General features: G+C 36.6%; 1 protein-coding gene across 7 annotated transcripts in view; it reads left to right on the top strand.

Annotated features, from left to right (window-relative positions):
• Positions 1-21579, top strand: part of LOC114045814 (glycerol-3-phosphate dehydrogenase, mitochondrial) — a 197641-nt gene that overhangs the window by 79717 nt on the left and 96345 nt on the right. For all 7 annotated transcript variants that reach the window (XM_027865997.1, XM_027865996.1, XM_027865998.1 and 4 more), the window contains one exon: positions 10643-10814. In XM_027865997.1, the coding sequence (XP_027721798.1) occupies positions 10643-10814 (172 nt within the window). The remainder of the gene's footprint in view (positions 1-10642; positions 10815-21579) is intronic.

The raw sequence follows: 21579 nt of genomic DNA, 5'->3' as shown, positions 1-21579 counted from the left end.
CATAAACACATACACACATGCTGTCTACTCTCCTGGAATGTAGATTCCTTGAGGACAAGGACTGTCTCACCTTTGTCCTTTTATTCCCACAGACTAGCACAGTACCTATCACAGAGCAGTTGCTTAATAAATGCTTTTTGTTTGATGTTGTAAAGTGGATTCTTGGGTCAGTATATGGTGGATTATAGAATCTTTAAGATTCTTTCCAATTCTTAGATTTTGTGAAGTAGAATTTTGAGTATTAATAAGTTTCATAGATTGTTGCTATATAGGGGTAAGGTACCTCTGGTTTATCAAGGACCTGCGGGTGAAAGAAAAAAAATAAACCCATGGTCATATATATAAACAAACAAGTCACACTTTTTTTTTTCAAATGTTATTCCAAAGAATTTCTTGCATCCACATTAAAAATTAAGAATGAAACACATAACATCCTATATTAATGGCTTTTTGTGGCATCGAGATGATACTGGGCTCACGAAGTCTATGCTAATGCCTTGCTCAGGAGAGACTTGACTGCAGAGTCTGTTTTTCAAGGGCCAACTTAGCTGTTGGCAGAGGCTCCCTACCAGTCTGCATGTCATTTGTTGATGAATTCTTAGGCCATGGCAACTCATGAAACAAAGAAAAATATAAATTGCTCCTTAGTTTTTTGTGATCTCCTTTCTCATCTACAGTGATAGTGGCAGAAAAGGGGGCAAAGTTCACTAAGACAGAGTTTTTATACTGTCTATAATCTTGAACTTAGAAATTAGTACTCTAAATGTGACATGCTTGTCTAATGACTGAGTGAACTTCCTACTGGAGAAACTAAGTCATAACAATCTCAACATTCTCACTACAAATGGAACAAGAAGATTGAAGGAAATTGTAGTGGAATGAAAGGATGGTCTTAGAAAGGTTAGATAAAGAGCTTGTTGGACATCCCAAATATCATGGGATATTTGGTAATCTTGTACTTCAGTGCTCATGATCAGTATTTTGAAAAACACCACCATGAAAATAATTGTAGCTTATGAACCAACATCTCTTGCAGAAAAGGAAGTGGTTAGGAAATTCTATAAAGAAATCATGAAGATCCTCCAAAGTAAACAAACATATATAATGATGCTTAGGGACTTTAAGATGCAAAGGTTGGAATAGATGAGGACTGTGAAAAATGTTAGAAACTATGGACTGATAATAAGAAATGAAAGAAGTAAAAAAAATTAATAAGCTTTCTGCCTATGCATCCAAAATACTTTCTTTGAGAGAAGAATCCAAAGGCATTTAATGAGGAAAGCATCAAATAACATCACAAAAATGCAATTGATTATATTTTAATGGGTGAGAAATGAGTTGTTACAGATGGGGGAGTCATTCTTGAATCAGCTGCCTGTGAATTGTCAGAAAACAATCTGATAGAAGAAAGATTAAAATTAATGCCAATGTAAAAGAAAAGATAATGAGAAAAAGCTAAAGTACTTAATTAAAACAACTCCTAATTGAACCTATTTAAGCAAGTTCTTATGATTAGAAGTGGAATGTGGAAGAAAAGACAAAAACTCTGGTTTCAATACTTTCATAAGAAGTTCAATGTAAATCAATTGCTGTTATGAGGAAAATGAACAAAAAAAAAAAACCAACCCTGAAAAACACCTTTATTTAGCCAACACTTGACTTACTTGATAAGTGGAGAGAAATAGCAGCCAAGGGTACTACTGGTTTAGAATATAATTCATGTACAGAATTTTACTGAGAAACATGGTGGAAGATTATAAAAAACATTGCCTCATAAAACAGAGAAGCACTGGAGGGTAAAGCCAGTTGAGGCTTTATGAGACACCCCACTCAGTATTTATTCTGTGGGTATTGAAAGATGAAGTTGGAAGGAACATGCCATATAGACAATAGATGGAAATGATTTGCAGTCATTTTCTTTATAAACTCATTTCATTATCAAGGAAAGTGGAGATATCACACTTAGAATCTAACATAACAGTTCTGGATGTATTTTTAAAGGAGGTAGAAATGTCATAAAGATGGAAGAAGCAACTAAATTAGGACAAGTGTGCCTAGAACAGATTCATGAGAGCATTCAAAAGAGGCAATATGATTGTGAGGGTATTGAAGGATCACAAGGTATCAGAGAAAAATATACCAAAGGCATAGACAGATCTCTTAATCCTGAAAAAAAAAAGATGAATGAGAGTATATAAAAAACTACCTATGTATTACTTTAGAAGCTGTATAACATTTTTATGAAAGTAATCTGTACATAATCAAAGTTATCCATGATAAAGGCATTAGGAGGGAGCAGTGATATTCCATAATAGATCATATCTTTCTCATCAACAGTTGAAAAATTCCTAGGCAGTTAGATGGTAGAGTGATAATGTGTTGGGCCATGAGTCAAGAAGACCTGTGTTCAAATCTGGTCTCAGATTCTTATTAGTTATTTGATTCTGAACAAACCACTTAACCTCTGTCCTCTGTAAAATGGAGATAACAATTACACCTTACCTCCTAGGGTAATTGTAAGGATCAAAATGAGATAATATTTGTAAAGTGCTTTGCAAATTTTAAAGTGCTATTTAAATGCTGGCTATTATCTTTTTTTTGTTGACTATAAAAATCTTTGATTTGGTAGGGAAAAACTGCACTTTAAAGGATGTCTTTCAAAAGGTATTTCCTATACAAATGGCAGAATTATGCAAAGTTTTGTGAAACTTTGTGAAAGTTTGCAAAGTCAAGCATAATTTGACTCTATGATCATTTAATATCAAGTGAGACATAGAACAGGGAAACATTTATTTGTTAAATGCATTTGACACTGTCATGAAGAAGATCCAGCACAAAGGCCAAGTTCTAGAAGGATTTCCTATAGATAGTGAAGTCCTTCAGTTTGCTGATAACATCGTATTGGTTGCACTAGGTCTCAGAACATTTCAGAGCCTCCTGAATGAGATCCAAAATGACTTCAAATATTTTGTCCCAGTGTTTTACCAGGAAAAATTAAGTGGATGAAAGATATGTGTTGTCTAGAATATGATGTGAAATTAGATGGAAAATCCATAGATCTTGCTTATTGATTAGGACAAGCACTACAAATGGATCTCCGTGAAACAAACCTCATCTTTTTAATAATTTTACTCTTTTTTGACTATGAGCCATGGAATTTGGAAGAATTAAAACCAAGTATCATTTAGAGGGCAGGAAAAGAAATATGTATTGGGTATGAGCAGGGTGCAACATGTAACAAATAAGAAATAATGATGAAGAATCAGAAACTAAGTATAGAATAGTATCTCATACCATATACAAAGATAAGCTTCAACAGGATACATGACTTAGACATAAAGGGTGATATCATAAACGAGTTAGAGGAGCAGGGAAGAAATTACCAGTCAGATGTATGGATAGAGGAAGAGTTCACAACCAAAACAAGAGTCAGAGAGAGTCGCAGAAAGTATAATGGGTGAATTATAGTACATTAAAAAGGTTTTGCACAAACAAATGCAGCTAAAATTAGAAGAGAAGCATGTGAAGGGGAAAAAATCTTTGCAGTTGTTTCTCTGACATAGGACTCACTTTAAAGATACATAGTGTAACGATTCACATTTATAAGAGTGATTCTCCAATTGATACATGATGAAAGGATATAAATAAACAGTTTTCAGAGGATGAAATATAGGCTATTGAGTCATATAAAATATTATAAGTCAATAACATTTAAAGAAATGCAAGTTAAAACAACTTTGGGGTTCTACCTCACACCCATCAGATTGGCAAAGTTGACAAAAAAGAAAAATGACAAATGCCTTAGGGGATGTGATTGGGGTAGCTGTGAACTTACCTGGCCATTTTGGAAAATGGTTTGGAACTATACCCCCCAAACTATTAAAATATGCATAACATTTTACTCAGAGATAACATTACTAGGCCTATATCCCAAAGAAATTAAAGAAAGAAAATGATGCATATGTGCCCTCCCCTCAAAATTGTAGGAGCTCTTTTTTTTTCATGGCAACAAATTGGAAACTGAGGTGGTTGCCTGCTCATCAAGTGGGAAATAGCTGAACAAGTTATGGTGTATGAACATAATGGAATACTATTTAGCTGGAAGAAATTATGAAGGGATGTTTTCAGAAAAACCTGAGATGACTTTTATGAACTGATACATCATGAAGGGAGCAAAACTAGGAGAACAATTTAGACAATAATAACAATATTGTAAAGATAGTCAACTTTGAAAGACTTAGGAATTCCGATCAACACAGTGACCAACCATGATTCTAGAGGACTCATCATGAAACAGGCTACCCACCTCTTAATAGAAAAGTGATGGACTAGAGTGCAGATTGAGACCTTTTTTGGGGGAGTGGGGTGGGGGACAGGGCAATATGGAAATTTGTTTTGTTTGATTCTACATGTTTGTAATGGGAGTTTTGTTTTTCTTTCTGTCTCAGTAGAGAGGGAGAGAGAAAAGGAGAGGAGCCTGGGAGAGAGAGAGAGAGAAGGCAGGTCTTTATTTGAAAAAGAAAAATTAAAAATAAAAAAAAAACAGAGTAAAATATTTCATCACACTTACTATGAATGGAAAAAATAGGCTGGTCATGTGGCAAGAAAAAGGAATAATAGTTGGATGCCCAATGTATTCCACTGGTATCTTTGTGATGTAAAGAAATAGTGAAGAAAGGCTTTAGTACTTTGGGTGGATAGCTTGCTGCAAAATTATGGGAAGACATAGACAAGAATGGAACAGGATGGGCAGGGTCACAGTCTGCCTCATATCAGTGAGTTCACAGACATCTTTAAGTATCTGATTAAAAAAATATAGAACATCCTGATTGTGTGACCTCTTAAGGATCTTGTCACTGGACTTGACCATGTTGCAATTTTTCACAACTACAGACTTAAGTAAGGGAAGTATCACTTCTTGACACTAAACTTATGTACTGGTTGCTATAATAGAGAAATACATCTAATTCATGAACTTGGAGTTCTCTAGTATAGTCTTGGTCTAAGTAGTGTTTGGCATACTGTTTCATGTAAAATCAAGGTTATTTGGCTTTAAGTTACTAGGACATATTAGTATGTAAGTCATTAAATCACAGATGGGATAGCCTAGTTTTTAGAAAACTGCCATATAGTTCTTGAGGCAAAGAGCAGATATAAGACCCAAATCCAATCATTATCAATAGAGCTATGACTAAGAAAAGCAGAATTGGTAAAGCAGCCAAACATCAACCAAAAAGTAACTTTATACCTTGTGGGAATAAACTGGATAACATGGTAGGCTTTTCACCATTATATATCCATTAATAGGGCAGCTAGGTGGCACAGTGGATAGAGCTCTAGCCTTGGAATCAGGAGAACCTGAGTTCAAATCTGGCCTCAGACACTTGACACTTACTAGTTGTGTTACCATGGGCAAGTCACTTAACCCCAATTGCCTCACTAAAAAAAACAAAAACAAAAAAACAAAAAAACAAAAACAAAAAACAAAAAAACCCAAAATATCCTCTATATCCTATTGGGGCAGCTAGGTGGCACAGTGGATAGAGCTCTGGCCTTGGAGTCAGGGGAACCTGAGTTCAAATCTGGTCTCAGACACTTGGCACTTACTAGCTGTGTGGCCCTGGGCAAGGCACTTAACCCCAATTGCCTCACCAAAAAGCAAATAGTATATATATATATATCTTTGCTTTTTGGTGAGTCAATATATATATATGCATATATATATATGCATATATATATATATCCATTAATATCATTGCCTTTGACTAGATGCTAGAATTCTAGCTAAAGTGTTTCTGGTAATGGAATTTAATATCTTAGTGGACTTGGAAAATTAGGCTTGTGATATCCATGCATACTGATCGCCCAAATCTTGGTATAGTTCTTAGACACACAAAATATGTTAAGGGCAAGGAAAGCAACAATTTGAAAACAATTGTATTTGAAAATAATAACCTGGAAAATTCATTATTTAGACAGTGACAGACGAGAATCTTTATCAATGGAAAGGTATCAAGACAGATACAGGAATGAGGGTCTTTTTGATCTGACATCTCAAATAATTGACTGGCTAATGGCCATACTTTGCTGCAACTTAAAGTGATTAATAAAAAGCACTTTTGAGTTAGATTTTTATGGACAATTAGCAAATTTTGTTTTATCTCATGAATAAGCATTCATCTCAGAAATTACATTTAACTGATGTTGTTCAAACTGTACTTCCATGGAAGAGCTTTAAAGAGTAATTAGGAACTTAAAATTTAATTTAAAAATCACCTCATCTTTGTTGATGAGCAGAGTGTGTTTTATTCCTTTCTCCATTATTCTGAAGTGAGACCAAAGGCATTATGTGTTAGGTATGGCTTACTGATCGATGGCTTAAGGATCTATGTGGTTCTTCAGAATCTTGTGTTGTGGCCCTTAAAGCAATAATGAAGATATAAAAGCCATTTATAAATTGTGCTTAGGGTAATTTTGAGGAACCAGGAGAAATTTTGAGTACACTTAATAACTAGATGCTTAATACTTCCATTTAGCAGTTCTACTTAGCATAATATGAGCTAAGCATTGTGGGTTTTTTTGGGGGGGGCGGTGAGGAATAGAGTATATATCAATAGTGGTAAATTCTGGAGCTGCCCATGGTCAGGATGATCATCTTTTTACAACAAGAAGTTGTGCTAAAGAAAATGGTTCTTTTAGAAATGTACTCCTTTCAGTAGAAAGATGAGGGACTATGTAGAATATTGCCTATACTGTCCAATATGGTCACTTCTGTCTTACTTAACCATTTTGCCTTTGTTACAAAGGAGTACTCCTTGAGTATGATGGGGTGGAGCATATCTGGAAATGACTGTTATAAAAACAAAGAGCATCAATAAAATGTATTATTTTAAAAATAAAGAAATAAAAAGAAAGTAGGGTTTTTTTTGTAGAAATTAGAGTGTGTTTATAATTTTAGACTCAATTTTTCACCTTCCTATGAAACAGTGAGCCTTAACCCTTTTTGTGTCATGGAATACCTTTGGTAGTCTGATCAAGCTTGTGGACCCTCCGACTCAAAATGCTTTCAAATTCATAAGACAAAATACGTAGTTTAATTTTAGTATAATTGATTTGCTTTGTAATTTTGTCAAAATATTAAATGAATTCATGGGTCCCTAGGTTAAGAACCTTTGCTTTTAGTTTTAGAAGAAAAATTAGAATTAATCATATTGTTATACTAAATTTCTTTAATTCTATAAATTAAATGAAAGCTATAATTTCATGTCTTTTGAATTTTAAAAAAAAGTAGTAGAGTTCAGTTTTTTACCATAAATAATAACTTTGTAAAGCAAAGCTTCTTTCCATTACTTATGAGAAACACATGTGTTTTGAGTACTTTCTAGTTAGAGATGAGTAAAGTTGGAGATATTAAAATATCTGGAGCATTTTCAGTTGTCCCCTCCTCCCAAATAAAAAAGAGGGAGAATATAAATAATGATTTTTAAGAAATTGTGTAAAGCACACCTAGTGTCTCTAACACTCTCCTTTTTTGGACACAACCTAATTGATGTTCATCTGTTTGAATTGTGGCCAGATACCCAAAAATAGCTTTAGGTTAGATTCATATTTTCCTTATTTTAGATTATTGACAAGAAAATCAATTGCTTGAGGTTCATTGGATCCACAGGGTCATAGATGTTGAGATGGAGGAGACCGTAAGAGCTTTCCAGTTTAACTTTGTCATTTTATAGATGAGGAAACCAAATGGTTCAAAGAAATTAAATGCTTTGCCCAAGGTCACAAAGGTAGTGACAGAGACTGTATTTGAACTTAATTCCTCTGACTTCAAATCCAGTGGTCTTTAATACTGTACCACTATGCTTTTCAAAGGTACTAAGACAGTTACTTTGGAAGCAATGATATCAGAACAGCCAGATGATTAACTGAATATGTTGGTGAAACCAGTTATCTGCTATTATGTAGACAGAGTTTTAATTAGCACAGAGCAAACAGGACTTTATCCCATAGTGCCAACATGTAGAAGATACTGATAGCACTTGTACTCTTTCTTTAGAAGAAACAAGCTTAGAACCTAGTTAATAGGGATAATCATTTAAAGCATGAAGGTACCAGATAGTATGCATCTCTGTTCTTCCTCCCCTACCCACCAACAACTGAACCTCAATGGAACTCCTTCTCAGCCTCATTTATGTTGCTTGTTATCTTGGTAGTGATGTTCCCAGAAGTAACCTCATGATGTCCCAGTGTCTTTTTCTTTACTTCCCCTTAAGTCCTAATGTCCAAAGTATCTCCATATGATACTCCTCTGCTGAATTAGATTCATCTTAATAAGTTGATTTGAGGGTGCCTTTCCTGATACTTGCCCTGGCGTGTTTTGTGGTATTTGCCTGAACCACAGGTTCCTGAATTACTTGTTATGGTCTGACAAACAAACAAAACTAATAGTTAGCATTTTCCTTTGAAGTTGGTGGTTTTGGCACTGTGTAAACATAGACTGAATATTTAGATTTTTAAAAATCATATTTTATTTCCTCCCTAAATTATGTGTAAAAACAAATTTTTACATTCATTTTTTTTTTTAAAGTTTTGAGTTCCAAATTCTTCCCTTTCTCCCTCCCTTACCTCCTCTCTGAGATGGCAAGCAATCTGATATAGGTTATACATGTGCAGTCTCATAAAACATATTTCCATATTAATCATTTTGTAGAAGTAAACTTGAACAAAAGAAAGAAAGAATGCCTTGGCAATCAGTATTCAAACACCATCAGTTCTTTCTCTGGAGGTAGATAGCATTTTTCATCGTGAGTCCTTTGGATTATTGTCTTGGATTATTGTATTGCTGAGAATGGCTAAACCATTCATAGTTGTTCATTGTACAATATTGCTGTTACTGTTATAATGTTTTCTGGTTTTACTTACTTCACTCTGCATCAGTTCATGCAAGTCTTTCCAGGTTTTTCTGAAATCATCCTGCTTCACATTTTTATAGCACAATACTATTCCATTACAATAATATACCATAACTTGTTCAACCATTTCCCAATTGAAGGGCGTTCCCTCAAATTCCAGTTCTTAGCCACCATAAAAAGAGCTGCTTGCTATAAATATTTTTATGTAAATAGGTCCTTCCCCTCCTTCCCCTTCCCCATTTAAAAAAAAATCTCTTTAGGATATAGACCTAGTAATGGTATTGCTGGGTCAAAGGGTATGCATACTTTTATAGCCCTTTGGGTATAATTCCAAATTATTCTCCAGAATGGTTGGATCAGTTCACAACTTCACCAACAGTATATTAGTATCCTGGTTCTCCCACATCCCATCCAACATTTATAATTTTCCTTTTCTGTCATATTAGGCAATCTGGTAGGTATGTGGTGGTGCCTCAGTTATTTTAATTTGCATTTCTCTAATCAATAGCAATTTAGAGGCATTTTTTTTCATGTGAGTCTAGAGAGCTGTGATTTCTTTGTCTAGAAACTACCTCTTAATATCCTTTGACCATTTATCAATTGGGGAATGATTTGTATTCTTATAAATTTGACTTAGTTCTCTGTATATTTGAGAAATGAGGCCTTTATCAGAGATACTGGTTGTAAAATTTTCCCTCTCGTTTTCTGCTTTCCTTCTAATTTTGGTTGCATTGATTTTGTTTGTGCAAACCCTTTTTAATTTGATATAATCAAAATTATCCATTTTACATTTTGTAATACTCTCTATATCTTATTTGCTCCTGAATTCTTTCCATATCCATAAATCTGACAGATAAGCTATTTCATGCTCCCCTGATATTTAGAATTTTTAAAAACTTCCTTTAAAATAGGGATACTTATTCTGCTTTAATATAAACAGGGACCAATGAATATAACTTAATATTAATAATATCTTCCTTTAAAATAGTGATTTATGGTTGAAACACATTTTCCACATCACAGTCCCGTGAAATACATAATGCAAGTATTATCACCCCCATTTTATAGATAGGAAAACTGAGACTCATAAAGATAAAACTTGCTTGTCATCATGTAACTAGTCAGGGGAGCATAATTAGTAAGTATCAGAGGCAGGAAAATTGAGTTTCATAAAGGCAAAACTACTAGCTTGTTGTCCTGTAACTAGAAGGGAAGCATAATTAGTAACTGTCAGAGTTAGTATTTATTAAGTGCTTACCACATGTCAGGTACATTACTAAGTGCTGAGGGTACAAATACAAGCAAACAAGACATTCTCTGTTCTCATAGAGCTTCCATTCTGTTAGGGTGGGGGAGACAACACATACAGGTATACTGGAAAGGGAGAGGGTGGCGGGTTATAGTATTGGGGCATAGTTTGGAGTTGGTGGCCAGGGAGAGGTGTCTGGTTCCAGGCCAGATAAGGCAATAGGTCACCTATCAGAATCCAGTGTTGTTTCAGGGAGAGAGTCCAAGTTTCTGGTGGGGTAGAGATGGTCAGAGAGTCCGGGCCACATTAAGGAAACAGTGGGAAGTGGTCATATGGAGTCCACGTGCTCTCCTCCTATACCAAGCTGGACTCTAGTAGCATTTTTCTGTATTTTGTATATGCCCTTCTATGTGCTTTATTAGCACGTTACCTAAAATGATGCTCCATGTATCCAAATGAGAATGGTCTGTTTCTGTTTCAGCTCAACTTAGCCTCTGTTGAAGCCGCGGATTACTTTTTGGATCCTCAACTTAGGGAACTTCCTTCAAGAGAAGCTCAGCTTACAAGTCTCCAGAGTACTACTGAGTTTGATATTCTTGTTATAGGCGGAGGAGCAACAGGAGCTGGCTGTGCATTAGATGCTGTTACTAGAGGTAAGGCCTGGCGTAGGTGCGGATAACCTGAGTATCTCTTTGGTTTCTTCACAAACCGTAATTTACATATGTTAAAAGTACTTATTGTGCTGTAAAATCATGGCTCAGACATTTAATGACTGTATGGCCCTGGGCAAGTCACTTAACACTGTTTGCCTCAGTTTCCTCATCTATAAAATGAGCTGGAGAAGAAAACCCCAAAAGGGGTCACAGGGAGTTGGACACAACTGAAAATGTCTAAAGAACAAAAGAACATTTTGGATAGACGTTGAATGGGTAATGAGCTGGGATTACTATCATTTAGAATAGTAATAGCGATGATAATAGCTAACATTTATATAGTGGTTGCTATGTTCCAGGCACTGTGCTAAACACTTTACAATTATTATCTCATTTAATCTTCACAACAACCGTGGGGGAGGGGTTGGGAGTGAGGGAGAGGATGTAGATATGATTATCCCCGTTTTACATCCTGCTGCAACTGAGGCAAACAGATGAAGTCAATTGCCCAGGGTCACACAGTCATTTAAGTGTCTGGGGCCACATTTGAATTCAAGTCTTCTTGACTCCAGGTCCAATGCTTTATAAACTGCACCACTTAGTCGTTCCTGGAAGAATAGAATAAACCACATTTCAGAAATGATTTGTTTTCTCTAAACAGTTTGTCTTAGGGACACTATATGGCTGTGAATTATTGAACATCACAATCTCAGAAGAACCAAAATTGTAAAGTAACCCACAAGATGATAGAAAGACGTTGTGGTAGGCACTAAAAGGCTGCAGCATATACCAATGATGAGTAGTGTATCAGAAATGGTAGGAAAGACATTAGTGACAGTTAAGGCCAGAAAAGAGTATGTGCCAGTCATTTAATAAGAATGAATGACGACGTATAGTTACAGTTCTCTAGTATGCTGAATAGATTCTCTATGGTGTACTTGTGGAAAGACCTGGTAATGAACTACCATAATGAGACAGCTTGGGGAAGTTGTATTCTGTACTGTGGAAGGAGTACCTATCCTGAGGAGGATTACCCACACTGATGAGGTCAAAGATTCATCTAAGATCATAGTGAAGAGTGCTAATGTGAGAGGTAGCTGGAATCAAGTCTGTCTTATTCAATGGGTAAAGAGAGATCTTCTAACAAAGTTGGAAAGCAATAGATATCTCAAGTTCCTTGTTCTTTTAGGGAGACAGTGCTTAGGATGTTGTCTTCATGTTTGGGTTTAGGCCCCCCCCCCCAATATTTATTTAATTGTGTCAGATCTTGGCAAGTCTCAATTTTTTTTCGTCTGCAGTATAGGGATAAAGAGGCAACCTTTGAGCAGTGCTCCATTTCCTGCCTTTGCGCCTTCTCGTTGGCTGTCCCTAATGCAGGCGGTTGTGCAACTAGGTGGGGGCAGTGGATGGAGTAACAGGCCTGGAATCAAGGAGGATTCATCTTCCTGAGTTCAAATCTGGGCTTTAGCACTTACACACTTAATCCTGTTTGCCTCAGTTTCCTCATTTGTGAAATGAGCTGGAGAAGGAAATGCCAAACCACTCTGGTGTCTTTGCCAAAAAAACTCCAAATGGGGTCACAAAGAATCAGATATGACTGAAATGACTGAACAATAACAACAATATGTGGAATACTCTCCTTCCTCTCCCCTACCTCCAGTTCTTAGCACAATCTCTCGCACATCGTGCTTTTTTGACTTGATTGCCTGTCTATCCTCAAGTCTTAACTCAAATACTATCTTCTGCAAGAGGCCTTTCTCCCTCCCTCCTACCCCTTCTCCCACCTCACACACTTTCCTTCTAAGATTACCTTCCATTAACACTGTACGTAATTTTTGTGTACATGGTGACATGCATGTTGTCTCCCCCATTAGAATGTGGAGACTTTTGGAGGACAAGCTCCGTATATTTATCTTTCTTTATATCCCTAAGCCTTAACATAGTGCCTGGAACATAGCACTTAATGGATTCTTGTAGACTGACTTAACATTGAATATCCTAGAATTTACTTCTGTGCCATTAAGAAGTATCAGAGTAGGATTTTGTGGAAGGTGAGCTATTGCTTGGTTGCTCTGTAGTTCTTCTCCGTTACATCCTTTTTCCTCCTTTAGTATCACAAGATCTGTGATTTCACTAGTATGGATACACTCTTCCCTGATATGTAAATTGTATCCGTTCTATGCCTTTTATGAATTGCTGGAATACCACAGACCACTCTATACCCACCCCCACCCCTAGTCCTCCTCAACACACCTGGTTACTAACCTTCTGGTGATGACTCTCTCCAAACTTAAGTAGGTTGTGTTTTGGGGTGACAACCCCAGAGTCAGTGGAGTTGTTGAGAAGCTTTTCCAGCTTAGTAGTACCTACCAGAATTTTCACTCTACTGATAGAGCTTTCAGGAAAGCAAGGTCATAGTCATACCATATTGAGACACTGAAGTAGGACTTTATTAGAGTCAGACATCATAGCATAATAAGTTTTGGAGTTTTAAAGCTCCCCAAAGTTGTCTAGTTTAAGTTTTACATTTTACATTTGAGAAAACTGAGAGTTGCCTAGGCTAAGTGATTTGTGCAAGGTCACACAGTTAATTTAAGTGAAAAGAGCCTTGGGTGAATGACTTCGGCTTTATTTACTTCCTTATTTGTAGAATTCAACTGATTAGTCAGAAAGACATTGATGAGAAGCAAAGCTGTTAACATTATGCAGTCCTCAGCACGTAAATCAAGTCCCTTAAATCCAAAACTTGATTCTTCATGTGATAATTTACTAAACTTATATAATAATTTATCAAATTAATAAATTAAATGTATTAATTTATTAAACATAATTTATTAAGCCACTGCGTGCTCTACTGGAATCCGTTCATTGTGAAGAAAACACAGCTAGGTGGCGCAGTGGATAGAGTACCGGGCTTGAAGTCAGGAAGGTTGAAGTTCAAATCTGGACTCTGATACTTACTGTGTGACTCCTGGGCAAGTAATTTAACCTCTGCTTACCTCAGTTTCCTTATCTGTACAATGGCGGTAATAGTATCTACCTCCCAGGGCTGAAATAATATTTTTAAAATACTTTACAAGCTATAAAATGCTATATAAATAAATATGAGGATGGCCCTCAGCATGTTGAGTCAACTTTCTATGGTGAATTTTTGGTAGGACATAAATAAGAATCATAAAGGATAGGTAGGAAATAAGGATGGGTTTTGATTCGCAATGGAGTAAATGCTGACATGGAATATAAACACTTGTATTGATGAGCCATTGGAGTAATTTGTTAAATAAATGGCACAACAAACCCTAAAATCTGTGCAGAACTGTTTTTCAAGGAGTGAATAAATTATAGAGATTTCTCTTAAGTTATTTTTAATGAACATAATGTTGGGAGAGTTGAGGGATTTTTGTTCCGTTACCTTGAAAGTATTATCACTCTATATGCTACATTGGTCATGTGGTGAATAATTCTGTGTGCGGGTTTTAAAAGTCGTGCTTGTACTTAGTGATTTCTAAGGAAAAGATATGCATTTTAATAGCTTAAGGCACATTGGTTATGGTTTTAGAAAACCCACCAGATTAGCTAAGTTATATTTGCATATTGGTTTTTATGGTTTATTTAAAGTAGTTGGTAAACCCATTTAGCTCTACAAGCACAGTTTTCATGCTTGTTTCCATAATATTGGTAGGTAGGCCTCCAGGGGAAAGTAGAATTTGTAATTAAAATGTACAAAGAATTGCTGAAGGTAATCTATATTTATCCTTTTACTGCATTTTCTGATCATATCAGTAACGTTCTGAAGTGTGAAATAATCATAGGCATTTGGTTAATGACTTGTTCATTGTTGCTGTTCATTCATGGAATTTGCTCTTTTATTATGTTTGATGCTTCACTTAACAACAAATTTTGCTTTCTCTGTCTTTGATATGTTTTCACCAAATTATTCCTGATTGTATCCATTAATCTTTAGTCACATTTGACAAAAATAAATTACTGTGATCTTTTAAAGTTACCAATAATAATTAGATTTTTCAGGACATCAAAGTTTTGGAGGGCCAGTAGATGTTAAAGCTCTTGTATATCATGGGTGCACAAGTTCTTTGATCACTATGATTTTGGGGGACCCAGAAGAGGTATGGTGAAGGAAAAGCTCCATATTCTTAATATCTGAACATGGGCTGTTTTACCAACCAATTAGGTTTCTTCCCAGCAGCAGTCAGATTGCATTTGCTTCTTAGGGGATATTGTTTTACAACAATGACTCCTGGTCTTTCCTCTCTTCTCCACCCCTCACTTCTACCTGTCGCTGTACTATACCATTCATCATGGTAAAAAGAACAGGATTGCTGTGTCAGAAAGAAGATGCTACCTGACTCTCCAGATTTTTCATTGGACAACAAGCTTGTTATGTGTCAACTCTGTGATATGGTAGCCACGATGTTAAACTGTACTGAGAGAGGCAGGAATAAGGAACTACTCCTACATTTCTACTCTGTACTCATCAGACTGTACATGAAGTATTGTGTTCAGCAGTGGACACAATGTTTTAGGAATGCTATTGATAACCTGACCTGCTTCGAGAGAAGAAGAATCAGCATGTTAAGGGCCTTGAATTCATGCTGTATTAGGATCATTTGAAGAAATGGAGGATGTTTAGCTTGGTGAAGAGAACATAGTAAAGGGATATGATAGTTTCCTTCTAAATATTTGAAAGGCTGTCATGTGGAAGAGGAACTAGATTTGTTCTGCTTGGCCTAACTGATCCCAGCTTCCTTTTCCTCATAGTCTTGACTAGATGTGGAATCAAGAGCCCTGGGTTTGAATCCTGGCTCTAACCCTAGCCATATGATTCCAGGCAAGTGATTAAACCTCTTTGAGCCTCAGGTTTTTCAATGTGGAAAATGGAAATCTGATATTTATGTAATCACCTTGTGGTGGTAGAGTAATATAAAAGTGTTTGATAAGCCTTAATGTGCAATAAAAATGTGATTTGTCTCTTTCAATTCAGCTGAAATTTATTGCACACACAGCAGTGTGTACAGCACTGTGGTAGATGCAGGAGAGGTAGAGATAAAAATGGAACAATCCCTGGCTTCAAGAAGCTGAAATTCTCTAGAAAAGGCACAATACATATACTTACTCTCACAAATCTTTTCTCTCCTACTATCTTCTAGACTCCATTTCTTCAGGGCCATCTCTAGACCTTCTATTTACATCTGTTAAGGGTCAGTGACTAGAAGGCCTCTTTTTGAAGGGCAGGCATTAGCATCTTTAATCTTTAATCCATAGACAACACACATGTCTAAGGATAGTTTACAAAGGCCAGCCAGAATACCCTAAGCTAATATTAAATTTAATCTTTTGAATGTCTCTAGTGCTGATTTAAAGTCTTGAGTTTTAGACATCTATCTTATTTAGGGTTAGAAATTCCATGAAACTCCTATTTAATACTTTACAAGAATATTGTGACTCTAAAAGCCATTTTGGGGCCCCCACCAAAAAGTAATACCAGGAGGAACTATGTGGAATTCGAGGATACAAAGTCTTATTTTTCTTCCAGGAGCCTCTATGATAGGCATACAAATGAAGTTTAACAAGAACCAAAGCTAAACTCAGAAAGCAAGGTCATTATCATAACCTTCTTGCCTCACATTCCTACCTGTATTATGTATGTCTACCAGCAACAAAACCCTTAATATTGTTTCTGGTTTTTGGTAAGCACAAAACGACCTTGTTTCTCTGTGTATAGATAAGTTAATGCAAACTAATTTGATAAAGGAGAGTATAGTTAATTAAAAGTGGGAATATTTGGATGTGCTTTATGTAGGAGATGGCATCTGAATTGAGTATGGAAGATTGACTAAAGCTTCTAAGGGGTTAGAAGTGAGGGGCATAAAGTCTGCATGTGGCATATACATGGGACAGCACTTGCAAAGCAATGGATATAGGAGATGGAATGTTGTGTTGGGGGACCAGCTGGTAGGCCAGTTTGACTGAAATGTAGAATCCATGAATGAAAAACTTTTCTAACATTCTTCAGCCATTTCCCCAAACCAAAACTATGGTCTGGTGCAGGTTTTTATATTATTTTAAAGACTAGATGCAAGTGCTCTGAGTGATTTGGGAGTGGGAAGTCAAAGTCCCTGAAGGAAATGATTTTAATTTCCCAATAAATCAAAGGTAAGCACAAATGAAAGTTCAGTTTAAATCAAATTATGTAGAGCACTCTAAAGTAGAGTACTTGGGCTATGATTAGACCAGTGTCAAGAGATGATGGTAGAAAGCGCAGAGGGGCTGTTTCAACAGGAGTCAGGTCATACAACTCTTAACTGGTCTGAATGATGAACAGAAGAGGGCTTGGAATATCCTTTTTACATATTACTTTATTTTTAAAAAATGATCTGTATAGTGTTGATAAGAAATCTTGAACAAGGTGATAGAACAATTTTTAGAAGTGTCCAAAAAATAGTTTGGAGACAAAGCAGTAATACAGCAACTTGCAGTTTGAAATAGGGAGAAATGAAGTTTTTTCATACCTTGTTGGATTAAAATTAAAAAAAGCCAAAACCCTAATGGGAAAAAGTTGCAGGAATTTCATTCCCACATTCAACAAGCTCAGGTAGCTCTTATCAGTAAAAGTATTGGCAAATTGAAACACTCATTTGTGAAACCCCCACATCTTGGTAAGGGTCTCTGTGTGGGGCTATTCTAGCATTTCTAATTAACTAATTAAAATTTATAGTGCATTGTGCTTACAAATTATGACCCCAATTACATTGCATATTTACCAGACATTTCAGATAAGGAGTCATCTTTGTTTGGGTTGTTGATTCTGTTGCTGAGATTGCAGATTCTTTAAAGGACCAATATAAATTGAAAATACAGAGCTTTTATATACACTTTGAACCCTTGTTCCTATGTATAAAACAGATTGGTTAATCTTGGCAATCTTTAACTTTAAAAATTAGTGACATGTCTTGGTAACATTTTTGGTTATGGTTCACCTAATATCTAGTATCCTAAAAAGGTATGTAAAGTATGAGTGCTATCTTCTATTTCAATGTATTTCTTCTATTAAGTGGACCTTTTTCCTAAGACAGAAATACAAACAGTACTAGATCAATTCAATATGTAAAATTCCATTGAAACTAACAGATTCCCTGCTAGAAAATGCCAAGTCAAAACATAGGCCATGACTTATGCTGCTGAAGCCTCAGTCTTTGTTTGGACATGGGTAGGGAGATGGAGTTCGACAGAGAAGGATCCTTTGCTTCACCTTTCTATCCTTTGGTTCTTAGCCATAGAGTCATAGCTTTAGAGCCAGAGAATACTTTGTTTTGCTCTTAAAACCCTCCCTACCTTTCTAGACATAAAGCACAGTGCTTGACAACGAATAAGTGCTATATAAATGTTAGCTATTGTCGTTATATTACAGCCCTCCATGTGCTCTGTCATCCAGTGATACTCACCTCTTTGCTGTTCCTCACATAAGGCACTCTATCTCCAAGTTCCAGGCATTTTCATTGGCTGTTTCCCCCTATGCCTGGACTTCTCTTCCTCCTCTTGTCAGCCTCCTGGCTTCTTCCCTGGCTTCTTCAAGGCTCAGTTAAAATCTCACTTTCTACAAGAAACCTTTCCTGAGCTCCCTTCTGGGATTACCTGAAGTTTATCCTTCCTATATCTTTTTTTGCATATGGTAGTTTGCATGTTATCTCCCCCATTTGACTGAGATTGGGACTGTTTTTGCCTTTCTTTAGGTCCCCAATGCTGGCATGGTGCCTGGCACATAGTAGGTGCTTAATAGATGATTGTTGACTTGAGAAGATCTCCAGAGGCCATTTGGAAATGGGGCCCAGAGACTTGACCTGGATTTAAGATAGGAGTTTGAACCCAGCTCCTCTTTCCTGGAATCCTTTAATCTTTTTATAATACACACACACATTCAGGTCATAATAAAATAAGAAAGACAGTGTCATAGATGGAAGCTTAAAGTTTGTCTGTTTTGATTTAGTATCCTTCCTTTACAACCAACACTGTTTTGGCTAACTTTGTGCCATCAGTTCTTTCAAGATCTGCTTATTTTCTGTTTAGAAGGCTGGAAGTCAGAGTTGCTTCAAATGAATTAATGGTGGAGTCTGTCATACTCTTAAGGGTGCTGGGGATCCTTTTCTTTCCTTACACTAAAGTTACCAAGGCAAAGAGAAAAAAGAACACTGGAGCTGGAGTCAAGATCTGGGTTTAAATCACATCTCAGATACTTACCCCCTGTATAACTTGGGGGCAGGTCACTTAACCTCTCTGAGACTTACTTCATTCATCTGTTAAATTAGGACTTAGAACTAGGTGATATGTAGGGTCAATTGTAGATGTATATTTCAAATCTAAATCTGGTACCCTGGCCCATATAATCGTTTATGAAAACCTTATTCTAATCCACCCCCTTGGAGACATTAGAAAGATGCCTGCATACCAAAGCTAATGTCCTGATTGAAGACAGAGAGACTTCTTGCCCTGTTAGTAATCTAGGGCTAAGGCCGTAAGAAGGTATTGGTAAGAAGGAGACAAATTGATACTGTGGAAAGAACAGTGGATTTGGAACCAGAGGACTAGGTCTGAATCTTAGCCCTGTTACATTGGCAAGTCACAGACTCTGGCCTTCAGTTTCCTCATTTGCTAAATCTGTAAGTCCCTTTCCAGATTAAAAAAATATATTATATATATGTTATATAGTTATATATAATATGTATTTTATATATATGCATATGTATGTGTATATACACATACATATACACACACATATACATGTGTGTATATATATACACATACATATATATACATACATATACATATACACACAAGATCATATTGGGAAATCTTCAACTTAGATTGACAACACACATTTATTAATCATCTACTGTCTTCAGAGCACTTTCTGGGCCCCATGGGAGATATAAAATGGACCTTTGCATGGCATATAATTGGTGTTTAACACATGCTTGTTGATTGATTTGCCATATATTCTAGTACATGGGTGGAGTACCTGTGACCTGGAGGCCACATGTGGCCCTCTAAGTCCTCAAGTGAGGACCTTTGACTGAATCCAAACTTCCTAGAACAATTCCTTAATAAAGGATTTGTTCTGTAAAACTTGGACTCAGGCCAAAGGCCACACCCAGGGACCTAGAAGGCCACATGTGTCCTGGAAGCCACAAGTTCCCCACCCCTGGTAGGATGAACTATGTAGTCAGAAGATTATGATACATAGTAACAAGTGCTTTGGGAAGGATAAGGGGAGGTCACTAGAGATGGGTTGGGGATCAGCTTCAACTTTGTGGAAGAGGTGGAATTTTAGTTGGGCTTCCAAGAATTCAGCAGGAAAAGAGGGACAGGGAGGACATTTCAGGCATAAAGGGCAATGTAGACAAAGGCAGGCCAATGCAGGGCATATCTGGGGGACAGAGAGAAGTCTAGTTGTGTATGCCTACCTACTCAGGAATGTGAACTTCTTAAGTGCTGGTTTATATTTTTGCCTTTGGATTCCCATTGCCCGCTATAGTGCATTATATGTATTGAGATCTTAATAAATGTTTGTTATTTTGGAATAGTGTGGGCTGAAGCTCCAAAGGCAGGGTGGTATTACATTTTTGAGGTTCATGAGTGTTAGGCAAAGGAGTTAGAGCTTCATTTGATAGCCAATAAGGAGGCATTCATTGAATGCCTTTGAGGAGAGGCAAAGACTATTACTTTCTTGCAGGGAATTTGGCCTATAACCAGATACTGAAATCAATCTTTGTGTAACTACCTTTTTAAGTATTTATTTTTTCTATGTTCCCTCAGCTTTTCTGGGGATTGGAAACTGAGCCTTGTATGTATATATCATTAGTGGTTGGGGAATAACTTAGAAACTGATTGTTTTTCAATTCCAAGAATGGGGAGAAGGGACATTTTGTTTGGTGCCATAGCACAGCCAAAAATGCATGCCAACATAGGTCATCTAGTTTCTGCATTGGTGTTCACCCTTGTACATCATAAATATCAAATGGTTCCCTATGTAGCAGATCAAAGGGTTCCCTGAATGGCCTTTGCTATCTATCTACTACTTCATTCAGAGCAAATTGCTCTAGGAGTAAGGATGGTTAGGCCTTAGTCCTTCAGTAACCACAGAAGCTAATGAATTATTGGGCATGGCTAAAATGTCTATCGTAGGATGCACAGGGAGGAACTTCTGCTACATGCACAGCAAGAGACCAGCCTACAAGACTGTACTTATTCTCTATGATCTAATTAGAGGTTAAATGACCTCTGCCCCAAAGACAAGCCATGTTAGGGGATGCCAATAGTATTGCAGTAGAGTTCTATATGCTGGTACCAAACCTTTTTTGTAATGATAAGATTGAAGTCAGGAGGTCACATCCCCTAAGACTAATGTCCATGGTTCATGACATTGACAATTTCCTCAACTCCTCACCCTTCCTCATGCCCCATATCCAATTAATTACTACATTTTGCCTTATTTACCTCCTCAACATTGATTTCATATGATCCTCTCTCTACTTTTATCATTTCTTGATTAGACCCTTATCATTTCTTGATTAGATTATTGCAGTAGCCTCCTAGTTGGTCTCACAGCTTCAAGTCTCTCACCACACCTCCAGTCCATACTCCACACTACTACCAAATAATTTTCTTTTTCTTTCTCTTTCTTTCTTTCTTTCTTTCTTTCATTCTTTCTTTCTTTCTTTCTTTCTTTCTTTCTTTCTTTCTTTCTTTC

This window comes from Vombatus ursinus, unplaced genomic scaffold, assembly GCF_900497805.2.
Source record: "Vombatus ursinus unplaced genomic scaffold, bare-nosed wombat genome assembly UNPS02014779.1, whole genome shotgun sequence".
NCBI lineage: Eukaryota > Metazoa > Chordata > Mammalia > Diprotodontia > Vombatidae > Vombatus > Vombatus ursinus.
Note: the sequence above shows the minus strand (reverse complement) of the source record. Positions and strands in the feature narration are given on the sequence as shown.